Here is a 21,643-nt window from a genome sequence, read left to right on the forward strand (position 1 = left end):
GTTCCCGGTAATTGTTTGGATGGGCCAGCTCTGTCTTGAGAAGCAGGAGAGTTTAGCTTGAAGGATGTGAGCCTAGTAATTCCCTTAGATCCCAATAGTTGTTGGCTGGTTTTATTTAGTAGTGTAGATGTAGCAAAGACATTAGTGAAGATAATGTAGATATTAGTGAAATCCTTGCAATCCAGATGTCTAAGCTTTTCTTTTTCCTGATTTATTCTTCTTTCTTACTTTGTCCTGACAAAAACGTTTCTCTCTTAAATGAGTTCAATAGATAGCTGTAAAACACATCTCTGGAACAGCAGAATAGGATTCAGTTCGTGATTAAGACATCTAAATGTAGGTATCTGAACACAAACTGGATGCTGTCTCCCCTTATAGTCATTGGCAGTCTAGTCAATACAGTTAGCGGAGTACAGGGAGTGATTCACCTGACCAGCCACAACATCCAGTGAGCAGCGTCACTCTCCAGGATCCACTGACTTTATCAATCTGATCTCTGACTATGGTGGGAGTTTACGTACTTCTTACCCCTGTAGATATGTAAAATGAGATGTCACAATCTGGTGTGGAATCCCAGCTACTGAGTTTTTCATGCAAGAGAAAAACACCAGAGTCAATCATTGTTTGCATCACTTATTTTCATTTTAAATTCACCTTCAAATTTGCAGATATACAGTTAATTCAGCAACTTTCAGAAATCAAAGAAAGTGGGAATGTCCTGTGTCCTTCTCGTCCCCTGCTTTTTTCCCCCAAACGCACTTTTCTGGTGTTATTGATTCCTGAAGCTCTGTCACGTCCCACATTCAACCTTTTGCCATAACACCCCACATCTTTTTAGCTGCAAAATGGCTTAAGTGTATATTCTAGTCAGTTGTTTCCCAAAGAAGAAAAGTAGATTTTTCTAGGTTGCACTCCTAATCTTGATTAGAATTTTATCGTGATACTTTAACAAATAAGAAAAACATGTAATTTTACATTTTTAAGCTGCTGACTAGTAAAAAAGCTGATGGTGTTTTGAAGTACACACCAAAATCCTTCTTCTATCATTCATATAATCAAATACTGCCTCCTTTTAGAAGTGATATTTTGAGATTTGTGGGGGTTTTTTACAAGCAGATATTTTATCAAATAGGAGGAAACTGCTCAGTTTCTTTCCAAATTATGACGCGATGCTATGTTTGATTCCTTCTGGTAGCTAGTGCTGTACGTACAGTCCTACAGTTAGAGTCTGCATATGAACATACAATTTCTAGCAGGAATGAGATGAATGTATTTATCTTTAATGAAGTAGTTATAGAGATGTGACTGTTAGTGGAAACACAGTTATTCTGAGTAGAATATACTAACTTAATGCTGTGTGGATAGAGTTCTGCTACACACACCAACACTTTAAATGAGGCAGCACAGGTAGAAAAAGTATCTTTTTTTTTTTTTTTTTTTTTTCTCCTAGTCCTTACAGCCACAGACATAAAAAGAGCTATAAATTTTTAATAATCCACTCTGAACTGTGCCAAAAAGTACTTTTTTTTCTGTAGATTCTTTTTTGTGTGTGTGTTAAATTGCATATAAAACTTGTTTCTAAAAGTCTTGATTTCCTATTCATTTTTTTCAGTGGTTACTATTACTCTGAATCTATTCTCGAAAGTTCCCAGAAATAAAAACAATGCTCAGATCTAGTCTTTAGAGACTGTCAGTAAAAAGGCATCATAGTGGAAATTCACTATTATTATAATGACTATAAAAAGAAAAGTTACTAACAATACTCCTGACAATACTGGTTCTTCATGTGTTTTACTACCTACAAACTAACTAGCTAATTCATCATAGTAAACTGTATAATTTGTACACATTTCAACTCAATAACAAATTAAGAGACACCATCAAGTTGATGGAATAGCAATGACCTATTTTATTTTATAGATTTGTTTTTTCCTGGAATTTATGTGTAGCACTGAGTGTTTTCAGCTGTTTTTCAACCACTCAGGATAAAATAGTCAAGTTTAGGGACAGAATTGTTTTTTAAGAGACTAATAAATCAATTCATGGCGTAAGCGTCTTTTGTTTCTGTACAGAAGAAAGAACCAAGCAGCATACCAAAGTCATTTTGAGGAGAGTAAAGGTTTTGCTGTTTGTGGTATTTTATCGCCCTGGTTTTTTTACAAGGTACTCTCTCATTTCAGAGTGTCTTTGCCAGGGAGAAACATCCACTGAAAGTGAGCTTCCTGAAGGACACCCCGCTGAACAGTTTGCAGGTTTACTTCATGGATCATCACCTGTGTGTGACCCACCCGAAAACCCACTCCAGCTGTACAGCAAAGCAAACCGGTGCGGTGGCCCACTGGAGAAAAGCACTTTGAGCAAGGGCACGGTGCAGCAGATACAGCTACGGAAAGAAAGCAACGCTGATCCTCCTGTTAAGAAAAAAAAACCACCAGTTGTAAACAGAACCATATTTCATACTAAAACTAAACCAGTCGAAAATCATACGTTGGTTGGCACGTCAGCAAGGATAAGTGAACAGTGGGTTATTACCGCTGGGGGATTTGTGGAGCGAGCGTGCACACTTGGGAGAATACGGTCGTTACCAAAGACTTTGCTTGAAATGCATTTGTGCAAAAATGTTTCAAAATCTGATTCTAATCTTATCACCCATCCACCAAATGACAAAAAAGCAAGAAGCAACTGGAGTGAACCCACACCAAACCAACAGTGCTCCAAAGGGAATTCAGAGAGAACACCTTCCTTTACATCAGAATGGGAAGAAGTAAGTTTTGTTCGTTTTTAAGTACGAGCAAACATATGGTGTTGTGAAAATGCTGTTATTGTTTTCAGTTTCAGACATAAAATAAAAAGTGAATCTTCCACACTGCAAATCCTCAGAGAATATGTCATAGTGTAATGCATGGTAGTTTGACAGCTGGCACAAAATGCCATGCATTTCTGTTCAAAATGCTGCACGTTTAATGAAGTCTATTGTTTCTATAGCGAATGAAGTTAACCAGAAGTAATTCTACAATTTGTCGTGACATTGAAATTATTTTCTACTAAAGCCCTAGCCACTGACACTAATAAAATTGGTAAAATTCGTAGTAGCTATGCCCATTATTTACATATTTGCTAATTATTTCCCACTACGGCAATGCCTGCCAGCAAGAGATAAAAGGGCAGGAATGGAGAGTCTAAGATTTTTAGGTTGATTATGCATTCTACAAACACTCCCTATCTAACGTATATCCTCTAACTGGTATGTAGCCTGTGCACAGAATGCTTGGCATATACCTGACTCTTGTGTGAAGTGGGAATACACTTATAGCTACGATGAATTCGGGACTATTAAAAGAAATGTCCACACTGAGTTTGTAGTACACATGCTTGCTCATACAAGAGATTTTATTTTAGTTTTAGAACTAGATTTAAAATAATTTTTAGACACCTTATTTTTAATTTTTTTTTCTCCTGTGCTAAATTTCAAAAATGTAAATGATTCTTCATAGACACAAAAGTTCCTATCTTACTGAGGTAAATTAAGAGTGGGAAATGTTTAGATCTTTACTGCTATTACAGAGAAGCAAGAATTTCCCTTTAAAACAACTGCTATGGGGAAATGTATATATCTCCAGAGTGCTATTTTATTTCAGAAAGAGCCCAGAGCTTGTTTGTGTGATTGGTTATTTTTGTAGAAAATAGTTTCCAGCTTATCTAAATGTTGGGTTTCACAGGGCATCCAAAGGTAGTTGTTGTTGTAAAGGAGATACTTTCTCAGTGGAAAGATGCTTAAGATCAGGTTTTGATCTCAATAACTTGGATATATTGTTATGAAATATTGATACCAGTCAGGTCCAAGTTTGCTTTTTTAGGGGGACAGCAAGGTTTGATTGTTCTTAAGAGTAAGAAAAATGTAGTTTATTTAAAAAAAAAAGTTATGAATTTTAAATCTGCAGATGCTGACATAATTCCCAGATTTTTCTTCTGTCACCAGTGACTAATACATAGTTTTTAAAAAGGAGACAGTTTTCCTAATAGTCCTAATATTAAGCTCAGTAAAACCTGGTTCACTGTGTCTGCATCCTTAGACACCACCAGCCTTTTGATTCACTTTTTGTTTTGTCCTGTTCTTATGGCAAATAAAATAGGTATAATAGTGTTGACATAGTAAGTTCAATGTAATTTAGCAATGTGCAAATGAGTTTTGGGATCAATGTAGTGCTTCACAAACAATACCATTCTGCGGTATGTGGGGACACAGCTGTTTCATACCTATTCACTGGCCTTGGGGCAGATGGAAAAAAGGGAGCTAGGAAATTCTCAGGAAATCTTAATTGAACAATTGCTTTAGTACTTTATAACACACAAAGCAATATTCTTATGTGTTAATATTACTGCTTAAATGGACCTCTAGTGGTTATACCTAGATGACCAGAGTTGTCAGTATGAAAGGAACTGTACTGTAGACAAAGAAATACTAGTCTCAAGCTTTAGCTTTTGCTACCATAGAAATGTTGCAAAATAAAAATCAGTGGAGAAATTAATTGTCTACCTTTTGATTTCTGCACTTTGCAATTTTGATTGTTATTTTCATAATGAGAGTAGTAATGCCAGAAATTTATGCATGCAAAACTAAAATAAAGTAACAAAGATGGGGCCCATCAATTGTTTTCACTGTTCTCTCTTTTGTAGATTGATAAAATCATGAGTTCAATAGATGCTGGAATTAATACTGGACTGGGGGAGATGAATGATCACACTACAAGTAAGGAAAAACAACTGTTGTTTAATTTTGACTTAAATGTCTATAGGGAAACTGTGGATAAGATATTGCTAACTAACCCACTGTGTTGAAATAATTTGTAGGTATTTGAATAACCATGAACAGAATCAATGTTGTTTACTGTTAGAGATGCATTAGGCCCAGTATCCTGGAGCTGTTACTTTAAATAGCATATTGGAGTCATTAATGTTGTTTTGAAATCTTACCAGAAAAAATATTCCATTAATGTCTTTGTACTGAAGCCTTTCTACTAGGGGGATATTTTTCAATCTTTTTTTAGCTGAGTTTTTGTTTGGAATGATGGGACCCTGAGTATATCCAATAGCTCCTGACACTTTTTAAAGCATTATATTATCTAATGCTGCTTTGAGCAAATATTTGGCACAAGGCTGAAAATGTTGCTGACAGCCAGTGACTGGTGTTAGCAATGATGGGAAAATCTGCAAACCTCCCCTACCATGGTGAATTCTAAGAACTCTAAGTCATGACTAGCCTCTTGGTTTGTCAGCATAAACCTGTACAACTGTGTTAGTAAGAATTTTGGAAGTATTTTACTATGTCTTTTTCCTAACACATGGAAGGAAAACTGAGTTGTATGTCCGAATAATTTGGTCTTGAGGCAAAGCTATGTCAGCTCACCTGTACTGATACATCCCTGCTAGCAATTGCATGCAGTTACTTGGGTTTATGTATTGGGCAGGAGACTATGTACCTTATCGCTTAAAATTTAAAAAGAAAAGTATTTTAACAACCGTCCATTTCACGGAGCATTGTACCTGTACAGGACAAAACCACGTCTTACCAATTAGAGTTGACACAGCTATTTTAACAGTAGCTGGACAGTGAGAAGGGAATCTAGGAAAAAGGGAAAATAACTGCAGTGAATACAAATATAATTGCGGATCAAACAAGCAGATTCAGATTATTTTTTTCTAAAGGAGTAAGGGTCAGTATTATGAAAAGTGCTAGGCATGTTGTCCTGGCAGGCTACTTTGTTCTTTCTGAAACTTGCAGTGTTGAAAAGGAGAATTATTCATAGAGAAGCTCTAGGTTAGGAGATAGTTAATAATCTCCGAAGATATTATAAGTAATTCAGGATTTGCTGCTTACTATTTTTATCATGGTAGTTGTACTGGCTCTGGCTGAGATGGAGTTAATTTTCCCCGCAGCAGCCCTCATAGTGCTGTGCTCTGTAGCGGTAACTGGAAAGGTGTTGGTAACACACCAGCGTTTTGGCTACTCGCGCAGCATCAAGGCTGCCTCTCCAACGTTCCCCCTCACCAGCAGGCTGGGGGTGGGCAAGATTTTGGGAGGGGACACAGCCAGGACAGCTGACCCAAACTGACCAAAGGGATAGTCCAGACCATAGGACGTCTGCTCAACATTAAAAGCTAAGAGAAAGGGGGGGGGGGCATTTGTTATTATGACGTTTGTCTTCTGGAGCAACCGCTATGTACACTGAAGCCCTGCTTCCCGGGAAGTGGCTGCACATCACCTGCTGATGGGAAGTAGAGGGTAAATATTTTGTTTTCCTTTGGTTCCACACATGGCCTTTGCTTTTGCTTTATTAAACTGCCTTTATCTTGACCCATGAGGGGTTTTTTTTCCCATCTCACTTTCTCCCCTCCCCATCCTGCTGAGGAAGGGAGTGATAGAGCGGCTTGGTGGGCATCTGGTGTCCAGCCAGGGTCAACCCCCCAAAGTCCTTTTTGGTGCCCAATGGAGGGATCCAGGAATTTGAGATAAGGAGAGTAATTGGGAGAGGTAACAGGCAAAACATGGACTGAACAATGTTAGAGATCGGGATGATTGTGGGGAATTTCGATTGTTGTAATTGTGGTGAAGAGACAAGGGGTGGATTGTGTGTAAATTGTCCACTTTCATTCGGTGTTGTAATGACGGTTTTGGTGTGGGAATCTTTTTTCTGGTGATGTGAGTGAAGTTTGTGAAGACTGTGTGATGAATGTGGATTTTAATGACAATTCTTAAATATGTGATTCACAGAGGCGAGGGGTGGAATGTATTGGGTTTGCATGGCAAGGTTTTGGTATCGGGTGGGGCACAGGGGTGGCCTCTGTGAGAAGCTGCTAGAAGATTCCCCTGTGTCTGATAGAGCCAATGCCAGCTGGCTCCAAGTCGGACCCGCCGCCAACCAAGGCCAAGCCCATCAGCGGTGGTGGTAGTGCCTCTGGAGAACATAGTTAAGAAGGGGGAATAGCTGCTGTGGAACAGAAACCGCAGCCAGGAGAGAAGAATGAGAATATGTGAGAGAAACAATTCTGCAGACCCCCAGGTCAGTGCAGAAGGAGGGGAGGAGGTGCTCCAGGCGCCGGAGCAGAGATTCCTCTGCAGCCTGTGAGGAAGACCATGGTGAGGCAGGCTGTCCCCCTGCAGCCCAGGGAGGTCCACGGTGGAGCAGATCTCCACCTGCAGCCCGGGGAGGTCCATGGGGGAGCAGATGCCCTGTGGCCCCGTGGAGAGAGGAGCCCACGCTGGAGCAGGTTTGCTGGCAGGACTTGTGACCCTGCGGGGGACCCGCGCTGGAGCAGTCTGTGCCTGAAGGACTGCAGCCCATGGAAGGGACCCACGCTGGAGCAGTTCGGGAAGAACTGCAGCCCGTGGGAAGGACTCACGACAATTCGGGAGTGACGTTAAGCCCGGGAAGAAGGGAAGGGTGGGGGGAAGGTGTTTTAAGGTTTGGGTTTATTTCTCCTTCTCCTACTCTGATTTGATTGGTAGTAAATTAAACTAATTTGCCCAGGTCAAGTCTGTTTTGCCCGTGACAGTAATTGGTGAGTGATCTCTCCCTGTCCTTATCTCGATTCATGAGCCTTTCATTATATTTTCTCTCCCCTGTCCACCTGAGGGGGGGCACGATAGAGCGGCTTCGGTGGGTACCTGCATCCAGGCAGAGCCAACCCACCACAGTAGTACACAGGCACCAAATGCAACATCAGGCATCCATTAAGGTGCACAGCAAGTAAGAGCTATGAAAATGAGACAAAAGCAAGTGTGCGTACGCAAATTTGCATAACTTAGTGATGTATAAGCACTACTCTTTCCCTTCCTATGACTGATCACTGCTTTGCTTTTTCTACTTTTTTCTTTTAAGATCAGAAAATATCTCAAACTCTTGTCATCAGCCATTTTGTGGCTTCTGCATGCATTATTTTTCTTGGCATTCAAATGTGGCATTTGGTTCTTCAGCTCTTTCAGTTGGCAGGAGATCCACTCTTTTCTTCACTTCTTCTTTTCCCAGAGGGGACTCTGAGTCCCAACTTTTTTTCTATTCGTTGTGCAGCTTCCTGCAAACCAACACTTTTTTTCTTTTATGTCAATTCTTAATGGTCTTTAGCTAGTTTAGAATGATAATCTGGTTTTGCTCTTAATGAAGAAATCAAGCTATGTACTGTTAATCAAAATACAACTACTTTTCTTTAAATTAAGTCAATTTTGCCGTACATACAGACTGGACTAAAGACGTTTCTTTGCTATAGAGCTGGTGTATATGCAGGTTCACATGTATGTTTTCTACTTTTCATTCCTTTATGCCTTTTCCAGGTTCAGTCAAACACAGATTAGGCAGCAAAGGGAACTATTATAATATCGAATGCATTAAATGCATTAGACCAAACATGTTATATTTCAAGTATATTCTTATTGTTTTATTAACAAAATAATAGGGTTATCTAGCAGAAAATAAGGAGTCTTTATTTCTCACCATTAGACTGGAGTAACCAATCAAGCGGAGACTTGTTGCAGTGATATTTATATATTTAACAACAGGTTTTACTTGACTTAAGATTTTGGCTTGTGTTAATTACCACTTATTAACTACCACAAGGCAATACACAAGTTTTTCTCTACTGATAATACAACCTAAGAGATTTTTTTGATAGGTCTTTGGCCCCAGTGAAGGGGTTGCTTTGAAGTTTTCTGCAGCAAATCAACTTTTTGTGTGTGTGCTTCTTCTATTTAAGCTCCTATAGTTTATTGGCAAGAAGCGTCTAAGGTGCCTCGGCGTTCCTCAGAGGTGCCTTACATAGCCCCTCTCTACTTACTTACAGATGCTAGGATTGTCTGAATCCCTATGTGTTTTACTTAGGGTTTTATCTGTCCAAGCGTTGGAGTACTGAGGACCTAAATTCCATCCCAGAACTTCTCGTTCACCTTCTCCCTTCTCCTTCCTGGCTCTGTGCCAAGCATAACGCAGCCAAATGTAAAGATCTGGCTTTTGCTTAGGAATAAAAATTAACTAGTATGGTATCAAGTAATACCATTTTGAAATACTTCGTCAGTTTATATATAAATATGAGTTTTGTTAGTTTTAATTGAATATATGTGTAAAAAAGATTATCCAGTAGAGATTAAAAATAATGTATTTAATGTTCAGAGTGTACAAGTCAAAGAGATTTCTCTTAGGGTTGAACTGAAAAAATCTAGATTATTGAGCAGTATATTCAGGAAACTTCACTTTTCTTGCCTAATAACTTTTTAGCAAACAGTAAAATTTCTGCTAATACTGAAGACCAAATGTAGCTTGATATGGAATCCTTCATTTTAGTATTTATTTAGTCTTGTACATCATATAATACTTCTGTGTTTTTATGAACTGTTAGTAAAAACAAAAATATATTAAATTCAAGCACAAATATTCTTAATCTACCAGGCATGAAGAGCTTTTTATCCTACATAGTATCTCATGCTCAGTGAAAAATATTTGAGAGGAAATATATCATACACTGATAATTCAATAGCTATATTTAAAATTAGACAATGATGACATCTTGTGATGAAATCCTTGAATGGATTTACAGGAACTTTGGCCTATATTTTCCTACTGGTGAAATCTGGAAAGACTTCTTTTAGATCTCCAGGGGAATCTCTTAAGAAGCAATTAGAGGAGCAGTGAAAGGAGAGAATCAAAACCAGCTGAGTATGGTTGCGAGGACTTCATCCGCAGCATGCATTTAGAAACAAAAAAAATTAAAGCAGAGCTTTGAGTTTGGTAGCAGTACAGGTACTGGAGGAGTAAACTTGAAACTACAGAGGGGAAGATGGCTGCCAATGTTCTCTGAGGGCATGTAGCATTCAACATCTGAATAGCTTACTGCTGAAATCAAAAACAGGAGTGCTGACCAGGGAGCAAGTAAGAACTAATCTCAATGATTTAAAAAACCAAACCAAACCAAAAACCAAAAAAACCCAACAACAACAAAAAAAAAACCCACAAAAAAACCAAACCAACCCCCCAAAAATCCCCAAAACAACACCCCCCCCCCCCCCCACTAGCCCACAGAGTACAAAACCTCTGTTACCAAGAGGAAATAAAAGATGGTGCTGGCTAGTGACCTTCTGCTCAAGGTGGAGACATCTGCACCACCTGGCACTTACATTATGGCTGGCGTGTTTCTTCACAAGATTCCAAATTTGCCAGGTTGCAAAGGATTCTACCGATCACTGGTGTGTGATAAAGAATACTAATGATACTGCCAAGAATGATCCTAAGCAAATCCAAAGTGCTTATAAGGCTCTGTGGCAGTGGATAAAGAGGTTGAAGATTCAAGAGACATTATTTTCTCTCCTCTCACGTCCAAGTCAAGCATCAGTCAGATACACCCTAAATATAACTACGTGGCTTCTATTCTGAGAGAAGAGAACTTTAAGTTAAGAACCATGTGGCAAGGACAAAAAATCTTCATCTTAAATAATGCAAATTGGACGTAGGTCTAACCTCTGAGAAAGACAGGATTATTTAAAACAGGATTAAAGAAGTGACTAGACAAAGAGTCATGGGTCAGTTTGCCAGGTATCTTAACTGTTTGTATGCTAATGGTAGAAGAAAGAGGAGTAGAGAAGAATTAACAGAAGAATTAATGAGGAATAGACAAGAATTAATTGAAGATTATGACAAAATTGGCATTGTAGAGAGTTTATCTTATATATTACACCAGTAGTCCAGTCATGCAGAGGACAACTTCTTCAGTAAGAAGGGAAGAAGGGAGGAAATGTTGGCTTGTATTTCAAATATATAATGGTTGCTTTGAGTTGAGATCTCGAAAATAGGATTAGTTAGAGCTGTTAAATATCTGTTGGTGTCCAGGAAAGAACATGGTTGTTCTTGGTATGTATCCAAAGTCATTGGACTTGATAGTAATGGGAGATTTTAGTTACCACGGCACTTATTGGGAAAGAAATTACAGTGACAGACTGCCCAGGGAAAAAAAGTCTCAAGAAGGTAGTGTCAATAAATTCAGAGAATTTATTTTAAAAACTCTTTAGGGTGCAAGTTAAAGAGAAATCTGTGGGTTCTTGTTGCGGTTTAGGCCCAGCTGGCAACTAAGCACCACGCGGCTGCTCGCTCACTCCTCCCCCACCCCCGGTGGGATGGGGAGGAGAACTGGAAGAAAAAGGTAAAAACTCATGGGTTGAGACAAGGACAGTTTAATAAGACAACACAAGGAGAATAATAATAATAACAGTAATACTAATGAAAGAATATGTAAAGCGAGTGAGGCATGACGCAATTGCTCACCACCCGGAACCCGATGCTCAGCCTGTTCCCGAGCTGCGATGCCTCCTCCTTCTCCGGCCAGCTCCCCCAGTCTATGTACTGAGCGTGAGGTCATGTGGTATGGAATATCCCCTTGACCAGTTTGGTCAGCTGTCCTGGCTGTGTCCCTTCCCAGCTTCTTGTGAAAATTAACTCTATCCTAGCCGAAGCCAGGACAGTTCTTTAACAAAACACTACTAAAGACCATAGTACAAGCTTCACCAATGTGAAGAAAAGAAACTGTAAAAGACCAGCTTGGCTAAATTGTCATCTTTTCTTTTGCCTTAGACGTGATGAGGAGAATTTCTCTATTTACGAAGCATGGTGGAATAACACATGCATGTAGAGACAAGTCAGAAGTGCCAAAGCACTCAGTGAGATGCAACTAGCAAGAGAAATGAAGATTTCATATAAAATAATTATATTAGTACATTAATAGGGAGAAGAAGAACAAAGAAATCTTTGGCCACTAAGAGGGGTACTGCAGGAAAGGAAAAGCTGCTCACAGTAGGTGCAGAGAAGGCAAAAACGTACAATGACTTTCTATCACATGTGTTTACTGAAAAGGTCATTGGTGAGCATGTGACGTGCCCAGCTAATCCTAGGGTGAGAATCTCAATTGTAGATAAGGAAAGAACAGGTTATATAGGTTAGGTATCTTAAAATTGATTTAATGAACTTCATTTTGTGTTATATAACTGTCTGAAAAACTTAGATCTGTTAGTGGGTTTCTGTGAGAATTCTTGCAGAATGGATGAGGTACCAGCAGACTAAAAGAGAATGATGTAAAACTTATCTTTAAAAGGGGAAAGTAAGGAGAATGTGGGGAATTATTTTCAGTTCATGGAAAAGTCACTGGACAGATAAACTACTTAAAGTAGCTAGAAAATAGCAAAGAAGTAAGTAAGAGACAACATGGATTTGCCAAGAGCAAACCTATCAAAGCAATCTAATTCCCTGCTAGGAGCAGATAGCAGAATTTGTAGGTAAGGAAGGAGCAGTAGATGCCCAGTATTTGGACTTCAGTTAAGGTTTTGACATTGTCTCATGTTTTTCTTGTAAGCAAGTTAAGGAAACGTGGGCTTGATGAAAATAATGGTAGGTCAGACAGGTGAATCTTATTCTTAATGTCTAAATTCAGACTTCTGCAGTGTAGGCTGCATTGAGTACATCTGAGCCACTAATACTGAGTTAGATAAGCCGGCACTTCTTCGGTATTGTTCATCATATCTAAATGTCTGAAGCATGGGAAATGGCACTACAAGTATCTATAAAGAGAGCCTAGAGGATCTCCTCAGACGTAGCTGTCTAAAACTAGCTGAAATGAATCTCATCCTCTTCTCCCCAGAACAAAATTATAAAGGCAATGTAGTGAAGCATCCAAATAGGTTATTAGGGAGTTTATAACCTCTGTTACCTTCAGCAGAGTCTTAAAGACCTCTGGATATTTGCCAGAATTAAAAAAAAAAAAAAAAAAAAAAGAGGTTGGGGTATAACTGACCTTGGCTGACCTTGTGTCCCTTGAGGGGACACATTTGAATGGATTAGGTCACTGTTTTCAGTCACTCTGAGTCTATTTTGTAATGATTCTGTGACCACTGTGATAACATGATTTAGATGGAACCTGTCTACAAGGTAAAGCAAAAAGAAGAAACACTTCAATTTCATATTTTCTTTGCCTCATTATAAACAATTTTTCTACAATAAAGAAGTCTTTCAAGACATGCATAGCAGTATTTCTGTGTTAGTTGGAGTTCAGTAGCTGTTCGGAGGTGTGTGATTCAGAGTTTATTTACATTTGCAAGTCACTTGAAAGGGAATAATCAAGAAATTATCTACTTCAGAGAAAAATTTTTTTTTTAACATGGGTAATGGATATCATATCATCATGATTAAAGCAAGAATTGTTTCAAGTCAGAGCAATGAAAATAATGACAAGGAAAATAATTGTTGAAGGTCATTCCATATCAAAATAAACTACAATCAGTTTAGGATTCTGCTGGGCTTTTGAGAGAACCACTTCTGTCAAATATGTTCTAGCACATGGAGGGTGATTTATGATTTTATAATTCTGCTAATCGTGAATCCTTTTGTTTGGATGCTATCCATAAATGCACTATCCAGTTGCTGTGTGCACACAAGTGCACTGTAGTCAGGATTTCTCTGGTCAGCTGAGCATGTACCTACCCCCGAATGCCCTCATTGTTCCACCTAGAGGCATACAGGGTACAATTTACTGAATTATCTTCTGTTTCTTGATCTACAATTTTGGCTTCGAACATAATATACTGGCAAGCCTTTTTCTTACAGCTGAAATAAGCAATTTCTTACTACATTTAGCAAGTTTGGTTTTTACAAAGTTTATTTGTTGCCCTTTTGTGAGAACAGTGCTTTTCCTTATGCTTGGAGGTAATCCTGGCATCACATTCAGCATCTATATCTAAGCATCAATATCAAGGCTCCAAACTTTGCTCACTGAGGCTACCTGAGTGCCTTTCAAAGATCAATGCTGCTTGTTACTGGAAGAGGTGTATGCAACAGAATTATACCAGACTAAAAAAATCACTTTGAACAAAGCTAGCAAATTTTCTAAAATATTTACTTTAGCAGTATGTATTATCACATCTTCAACTTCAGAGAAACCCATGAGTTGGCTCTTCTAGAGCTACTTTAAAACCAGAAGGACTCTGGGACACTGACAGATATGCCTGAGTTCACTGCACGTGAACCATATCTCATTTGAAAGTAGCAGAGCTGCAGTGGGCTGTGCTGTGTTCAGAAGAAACCCTGCAACTACAGTTTGCATCAAGTTTTTCCGCAAGCAAGACTTTATTGCTTCTGGATGTGCCCACTACAGATGCATGTTTCTAGTTCATGTAGTGCATATTTAATGCCAGGGAATGATAGTAGTCATTGAGCACTGTATTAGAGTGCATTTTGTAGTGTATTTTTTCTGATCTTTGGTATCAGGATGAAAGTTGTAGGCAGTCATCATACAAAAGTTATTTTCTTTGTTTATTTTGCCTTCTCTACTGATATGACCAAGGCTATTGTCATCAATGACTCCTCCTTCACAGTGTGGGGAATATTGCAAGAAATTTGACTCTTCAGATTTGTGAGAGACATGATTTTGAGCACAAAGGTTGGGAAAGTAAAGCAGACTAGGAAAAGATGGAATCAGGTGGGGCCACAGCCAGAAAAGCTGAACGAGAGGAGGGAGAGTTCACGTTATGCCCTGTACAGCTGCAACACGTAATGGAAATTGCGCAGACCTTTGCCAGAAGCTACATGCTCAGTTTCTTCTCTTTCTTCCATCTGCTCCACTGCCACTACTCAGACATGAAGCCTTCATCTTCCCTAGTATGATTCTGCCTATAAAAGCTAAAATTTCACTCAGAAGTCAAACTTTCTTTTAGCAGATGAAACCTTGTTAGGCTGGTCCTTTTCTGTTTGCTGCCATATGGTTGCAGTTTTGGCAAAGTGGTCTTCCTCCAAAGCTGTTAATATCCTCCCTCCTCCAAGGGCAGAAAACAGATATAAGTACTTAATTAAGGCAGAATTTTAATTAGATACGCGTAGGCATGTTGGCATAAGGCAGTTTTCACAGTGGTAAGTTATATACTTGAAAGTATATACCTTAATTGTAATTTACTGTCTGTTTTGCAGCAGTTACTTCCCCTTTTAAATCTCCGTGTGGTTAAACTAAGCACTTTGATAAAGTGGATTTAATTCATAGATTTTAATAAAATGAGCCATGCACCCTCTCGCAAAGTGGGAGACATCTTAAGCTTACAGTTTCGAACCCACAACTCTAATTTTGCAGTAGCCAACCACAACAACCAGACTGTAAAATAAGGATAACATCACTTCCCTCTCAACTTCCACCTTCCCTTTGAAGCTGATAGGCTGTGCAAAAAGACCAAAATATCTGTTGCATCATAAAGACGAAAAAAAAGAAAAGGCAGAGGGAACCTGACTCTAGCTGATAGAAGAGGGACATGATGAGAGGAGACAGCTCCAGCAGCTGGTCTCTGCTCCCAGTGCTGTTTGATGCCTCCTCAATCGGAAATGCATATGCAGTTTGAAATTTTTAAACTGCAAGTCTATGAACTCTTTACCATCAATTATAGGACTGCACTGTAGGGAACAGAGCCACACATTTGGGGATGATTCTGCACTTCCTTGTATATTATTAACAACTGCAGAGCGAACGTGGAATTTTAAGTCGCAATGGCAGAACTGCTGGGGGGAATTCGTGCAGCTAAAGTCAATATGAAATGTTACAGAAGGCGAAGGTGATTCTTGTTTCAGGCAAACCTGTTTACAGTCACTCGCGTTCTCTTACGAATGTCACTCAGTCTCACACTCCATATTCAAAAGCATCAAGGTGTGCACGTGTGTGTGTCCAGGTTGCCTGTCCACGGTCACTTGTGTATGACATGGCAGGCTGACCTCATTGCGTCTGTTGGGTTCCTTTTGATTAGCAATAGCAAACTGGTTTTTAGATAAATCTTTAGGAGTCAACAGTTGCTGTGGTATGGTCCTTTTGATCCAAAATTTTGTTTACTTCAGTGGTGCTCATTGGTTTTGCTTCCTTATCTCGGCTATTTTAAGGCTAGAGTGTGTCTTCCTTTTGGAATAACAGGAAGATGAACATCACGTGCAATGTGCTGTAATGTTGTTGCTGTCCTCCTATGTAGCATAGGGTCTTCTGCTGATAAATCATCTGTGCTGTTGTTTTATCAGAGCACACTCCTTCTTGTCTCGACAGTAATACATTCCTTAGTGTTTTACCACTGTCAGCTGTGTCCTTGGTTGTCAATACAGACCACACCTGTAACCCTTCGTAGTACTGTTTCTTCTGGTGCTTTCACACATGCATTTCTATTAATGCATTATTCATACCAATCTTCATACTTCTTTTACAAATCTCTGCATTTCAAAGTATTTGAACGGTGATTTAAGGGTATGTAATAGACTAGATTATAAAATAGTGGAGAACAGAAGCCTTATAGCTGTAAAATATGTAGAAGAAATATTTGGGGCATTTATTTACTGAGGACATGATAGTCATAATGCATTGCATGCCACTGAACTTACCCAAAGATCATATACATTCTATAGAAGAAATAATAAATAATTGGATTAATGTTTTGTTGACTTCTACATTGTAAAAGCCTAAACAAGAGATAAAGATGCATCTGTTTTAATGATCCATTGAATCCCCAGACAAACTTTACAGAAGACTGGGCAAACTGCAGGATAATTGTAGAGCTTTTAGCTATGTTTTATAATAAATGCAATGGGAGTTGGATGCAAAAAGCTGCAAGCATTTCTTTTATTTTCTGTTATTGATGTATTCCTATTATATTCGCAGTTTTACCCTGTAGTGTCATAAATGTAATATTCAGCTATATGCTCTTCATACACCAATTAATCAGAGCTGGTTTTGAAACAGCCTACTACAAAAGAAGACACAGGCTAAACTGAAAATACAGTAAAAATGTAAGTCATCAGACCATATTTATGCATGTAGTCTCTAACTCTGATGCATTTTTTTTTTTACATTTCCACTCTCTCTATAAGTGCCTATCAACACATACCTTTTACCTCTGTCCATGCTTTTTGTGTTCAATGTCAGGCTTCTTTTTCCAAAACTCTTTGCAAAGCAATTCAATCATTATAGTCACAGACTTGAATAAATGATTTCTGGCATATGTCTTCTAGAAGGAATAGTGAAGATTGACAGCAAACAGAGAAACTTAAGAAAATGGAACTGTAATATTATAAATATTGACATTCGTCAGTGAGTAAATGTATAGCCTAATTCTTCTCAATTTTGTTTGTAGTCTGCTTGTGACCACAAGATCTTGTCATGCTAAATTTAGATACTCTGCAGTAGGATTGCTTGAGCAAAGGAATCTTCTACAAACTCTCTTTTAATTGGAGGATTAATATGTAATTTTGACTGACTTAAGATACTGAGACTTTTCAGAGGGTTTTTCCCCACATCAGGTGTAATGTTTTAGTGAAATAGCATAGGAGATTCAGACCCCGTTCCAGTACTGATGTTTTCTCCTTTGGAAAAAGTTTAAACCTTCGCAGTCTGATCAGCTTTACTGTTATTTCTGAGTAACCAAACTGTATTTTTTTCTCACAGAATTAATGCAAAATATGTATTCTTCCTTGGAGAGCATATAGTAAAACGTCTGTCAGACATAAAGATACTTGTTTTCTATTTTGTAGACTTAATCTGAGAAAGAGGAGTAATGTAAACCGAATCCCTACCATCTCTTCTCTCATTTTGTTTTTAACCTAATATCTGATTCTTACATTCCACTGTTAAATATGGTTAGAATAGAAGTCTATCTGACCACAGACATGAACAATTTACATGCAGTTTGAATATACTACCAAATCTCTGAAAATTCAAATAGCGTACTTACCACTGTTCTTAGACCCTTGTTTGAGTATTTTTAAAATATTCTCAAATTAAATAATTTTGAGTTATATTAAATAATATTGAGTTATAAAGAAGATATGCATGTTAATAAGTACATTACATACATAAGGCATGAGGTAGACCTATACCATATTCATATACACCCATAATATTTGTTTTGAGACAGAGTGCAAAATGGTATGAATACAGAGACCGCAAAACTCAGAAAATCAGATTTTCATTTACTTCCAAGGGCACGAAGCTCAGAAATACTGACAACTAATAGTAAAATGGAGAGTGAAGTAGTATGATGCATAAGCATGTTTGGGGACAATGCTAAGAAGAACCTTATATATTACAGAAAATCAGATTGAGTGAATAAAAGTTATTCTCACTTTAAAAGTTTGGATATACCTGCCTATGGCCTAGCCTTACAAAATTGCACTGATACAAAAAACCCAGTAATTGGTTGTGAAAGTTGCTTAAAAACAACATTACTCACATTATCTCCTGGATTCTATTGGTAGTAAATGGGTCCCTAATTCTTAAGTGGATTTGAAAACATTTCTGAGGAAGATAATGCTGCCATCTCCTCTTCCTGGTCAATTGTCCCCTCTGTCAGACCCATCCCTGAAGTCACTGAGCTGTACATACTGTATCTTTTTGCACCATGGGGTTGAATATTGCTGAGCTATGCCCATCTAGATAAGAGATAAAAGGATCAACAAAGGTAGATTGCAGACTTCAGAACTTGAAAAAAATAGATTAAAACATTTTTCAAAGTTATTTCCTGTAGGACTGAGGTCTTAACCTGTTTCTCCACTGAACCACGACAGTCCAGGGGAGTACTAATAATCTATGTCATCTCCACGAGGACAGTTTGGCTGGATTTCACAAAGTTAATGCCAGAGTGTTTGTTGGTGTGCCTAAAAAGTGAGAAGCTAACGGTGCCCTCATTCTATAATGCTCTCATAGTCATCCTACTGTAATTCCAGAGGTTTAAGTGATATTTTTTTCAAGCTGTGATAAATTACATGAAAAGAATGATTGGATTGCTTGAGAGTTTTATAAGTCACTTGCTTAGGTTCAGCTTTTTCCTTGCAGTTTAATCTGAACCTTGCAACTATGTAATCATTTACACCATGTATATTAATATTTAATTCAGTTGATGTCACTAAATTGAACAGCATTTATTCCTTAAAGCAGAATTAAGTTCAGTACCAGGTTAACAATGTATGCAGAATAGGAATTAGCACCTCAGTGAAGTTAAAAGTATCTGATCAAAAATGAGGCTGTCACAACCTGTGGCCAGGAAATACTTTAAAAAGAACAGAATATTCCTAACTTCTAAAATAGACTGTATGAAAACCTTAAAGTGATTACTGAGGGCAAATCTCTTTGTTCAGTATCTTTGGTGGTCTTTTGCATGAGATGAGATGGGTAATACTCTTACAAATATGTTAGGGATTAGAGATGTTGTGGCCAGTGAGACTATGATGAAGGTTATCTTTCATAAATTATATAGAGATCTAAGTCTACTAAAACTGAATTAATAACAGTTTTTTGAAAGTTCACTTGATTCACTCATGTTTCCTTCTTAATCTAGTAGTCTTTAGATTTAAATAGATATGAATCCTTGGGAACTCACATTTCTAGTAATCACAAGAACATCACATGCTAGTTAAAAATCTTTGGCTTATTATAGAATTTACAGCATGCAGAATTGTTTCTACTTTTAGTTCCACCTACAGAAAATGAAGTAATTTAGAATATCGAACTAACTAAAGTGTATTCATTTGCTTTCTAACCCAGACTGTTAACCTGGGTTCATGATCGTAACACTAGAATCAGTATTTTCTTCTTTCATTGCCCTATATTCAGGAAGATACTGTATTTGAATGCCTTCAAATCCTTCAAAAATTATTTGCTATTTACTACTTACCACCCCTACTTCACAACCCATGATACAAGGAAGTTCCCCAAACTGCTTTTCTACTTTTACCCAGTACTGCCTTTAGCTCTTTATTTTAGATTATTGCTTTATTACAAATATGAGATGGCTGAGGTTAAATTATTGATTGCTAATATGAATTTTCAATTAAATGCTAATAATAGCATTTAGTGTAAAGTTGTGAATTGTTGTTGTATCTATTTCTAAAGTATATTTATTATTCATGACTTCATGTGTGAGTTTAGATAAATATTTTTTATGAACTCTGCAATTTGACTGTTTTTCTATTTATGGGATGTGATGGACCATCTCAGTTACTTATTGCTACTTCTGTTTTCTGGTAGGCTATTTGAAATGTTTTATAGAGCATAATTCCAAAGAATAAATTATCTTGTTGGTACACAAATGCCCCTATTTGTGTATGAATATGGCATTCATATAGGCACCAGCCATTCTTCTCAAATTTATGCAAGCAAAAATCCATGTTCACGAAAGTTTTCAAACAGCGAATAACAAGGAATGTAGCTAAACAGCTCTAGAACAGAATTTAAGAGAATAACTGTTGGTGTTGGTTTGGTTTATTGAACCAGCTCTAGTTTTGATCTTGTTTGTAGTATAGGAAATAATCGTTAACATGTTACAAAACGTTAGCAAAACCAGTCTGACGAGTACATCTTCAGGTAACCTGTCCCTGTAGGACCACCTGAGCTCTTGCTGCGATCCATTAGCCTTGACAAAGGAAGGATGGAAGGAATGACGCCTGGAGTACAGTTTATTAAACTTGTCCGGACAGCTGCATTTCCATCACCCCAATTTCTAAAACAAAAAGCCATACGGGACCGAGTACGATGCCGCGAGAGGCGTTCGCGCTGTCTGTAGGCACCGATACCCATTCCTGGAACGGGATCCTGGGCTCCGTCTGTGGGTAGGGGAGGCCAGTTGAGAGTTCCTGCTCCGGAGGTGGGAGAGTGAGAGCGGAGCAGCCGGCGTGCGGGAGCTCGCGGACAGGACGATCCGGGTTTATGTAACCTCATCCATATGCAAACGGTCCAGGGAGTTGCCAGAGCTGTGCCAGCATGCCACCCACTCAAGTAACGTCGTTATTATTCATTGAAAGATGCCGCAGTTTTCTTTTGGCGTTGCAGAGCCTGTGTTAGCGGGGGATAAATATTACAGAAGGTGGTTATAGAGTTTTTATGTAATAAAGCTGAAACGGAGTCCTGGGCAGGGTGGGGGAGGCCTGGGGAGGTGCTGGGCATGGACAGCATGGCCCATCGGTGCCCTCAGAGCCCTGACACCTCTGGGTTTTATTCATTATTATCATTTTGTCTTATCAGTGAAATGGGGTGAGTGGTGTCTGATTTATATATTATTATTTTCTGAGATTTTGAATGTTCTAGGAAAGAAACAGGTGAGAGGTAGTTCAGTGTTATTTTTTTAGTAAAGAGCTTCAAGTTACCTTTGCTCCCATTTAAACACACTTTTTCCAGTACGGATTTAGAGTATCATCTTTACAATTAGCTGCTGGTTAACATTGAAGACCTAATGCAAGTAGCAGATATTGCCCTGTATCTAATCTATAAAAATGCTGATGTTAAGTTAGGATTACCTCAAATACCTAAATCCAACCTAGTCTCAACTCTAGATAAATCTCAGGGGGTAATTTAATCTTAGATAAGTAATTTAATTTTAAAATGAACATTTTTTTACCTGTTTTAAAAGGCTTGTAAGGGGAAGTGGGAGAAAAAAAATAAGTAAAAGGAAAAAGGCAGATGTGAAACAAAACAACAGATTGTTGTAGCTGCAGATGAAGGATGACAAAAGAGCAAGTGATCCTAAATTACAAGGAGAATGAGTAGAAGTGAGATAAACTGGGAGTGCAGAAAAGGAATTATAAAATGGAGCTAGAAAGAACAGGAAGGAGAGAAG

General features: G+C 38.3%; 1 protein-coding gene across 7 annotated transcripts in view; it reads left to right on the plus strand.

Annotated features, from left to right (window-relative positions):
* ANKS1B (ankyrin repeat and sterile alpha motif domain containing 1B) overlaps positions 1 to 21,643 on the plus strand; it is a 445,721-nt gene that overhangs the window by 217,036 nt on the left and 207,042 nt on the right. For all 7 annotated transcript variants that reach the window (XM_052774196.1, XM_052774198.1, XM_052774197.1 and 4 more), the window contains exons 13-14: positions 2,181 to 2,764; positions 4,678 to 4,750. In XM_052774196.1, coding sequence (XP_052630156.1) covers positions 2,181 to 2,764; positions 4,678 to 4,750 — 657 coding nt within the window. The remainder of the gene's footprint in view (positions 1 to 2,180; positions 2,765 to 4,677; positions 4,751 to 21,643) is intronic.

Source organism: Harpia harpyja, chromosome 23 (genome assembly GCF_026419915.1).
Source record: "Harpia harpyja isolate bHarHar1 chromosome 23, bHarHar1 primary haplotype, whole genome shotgun sequence".
NCBI lineage: Eukaryota > Metazoa > Chordata > Aves > Accipitriformes > Accipitridae > Harpia > Harpia harpyja.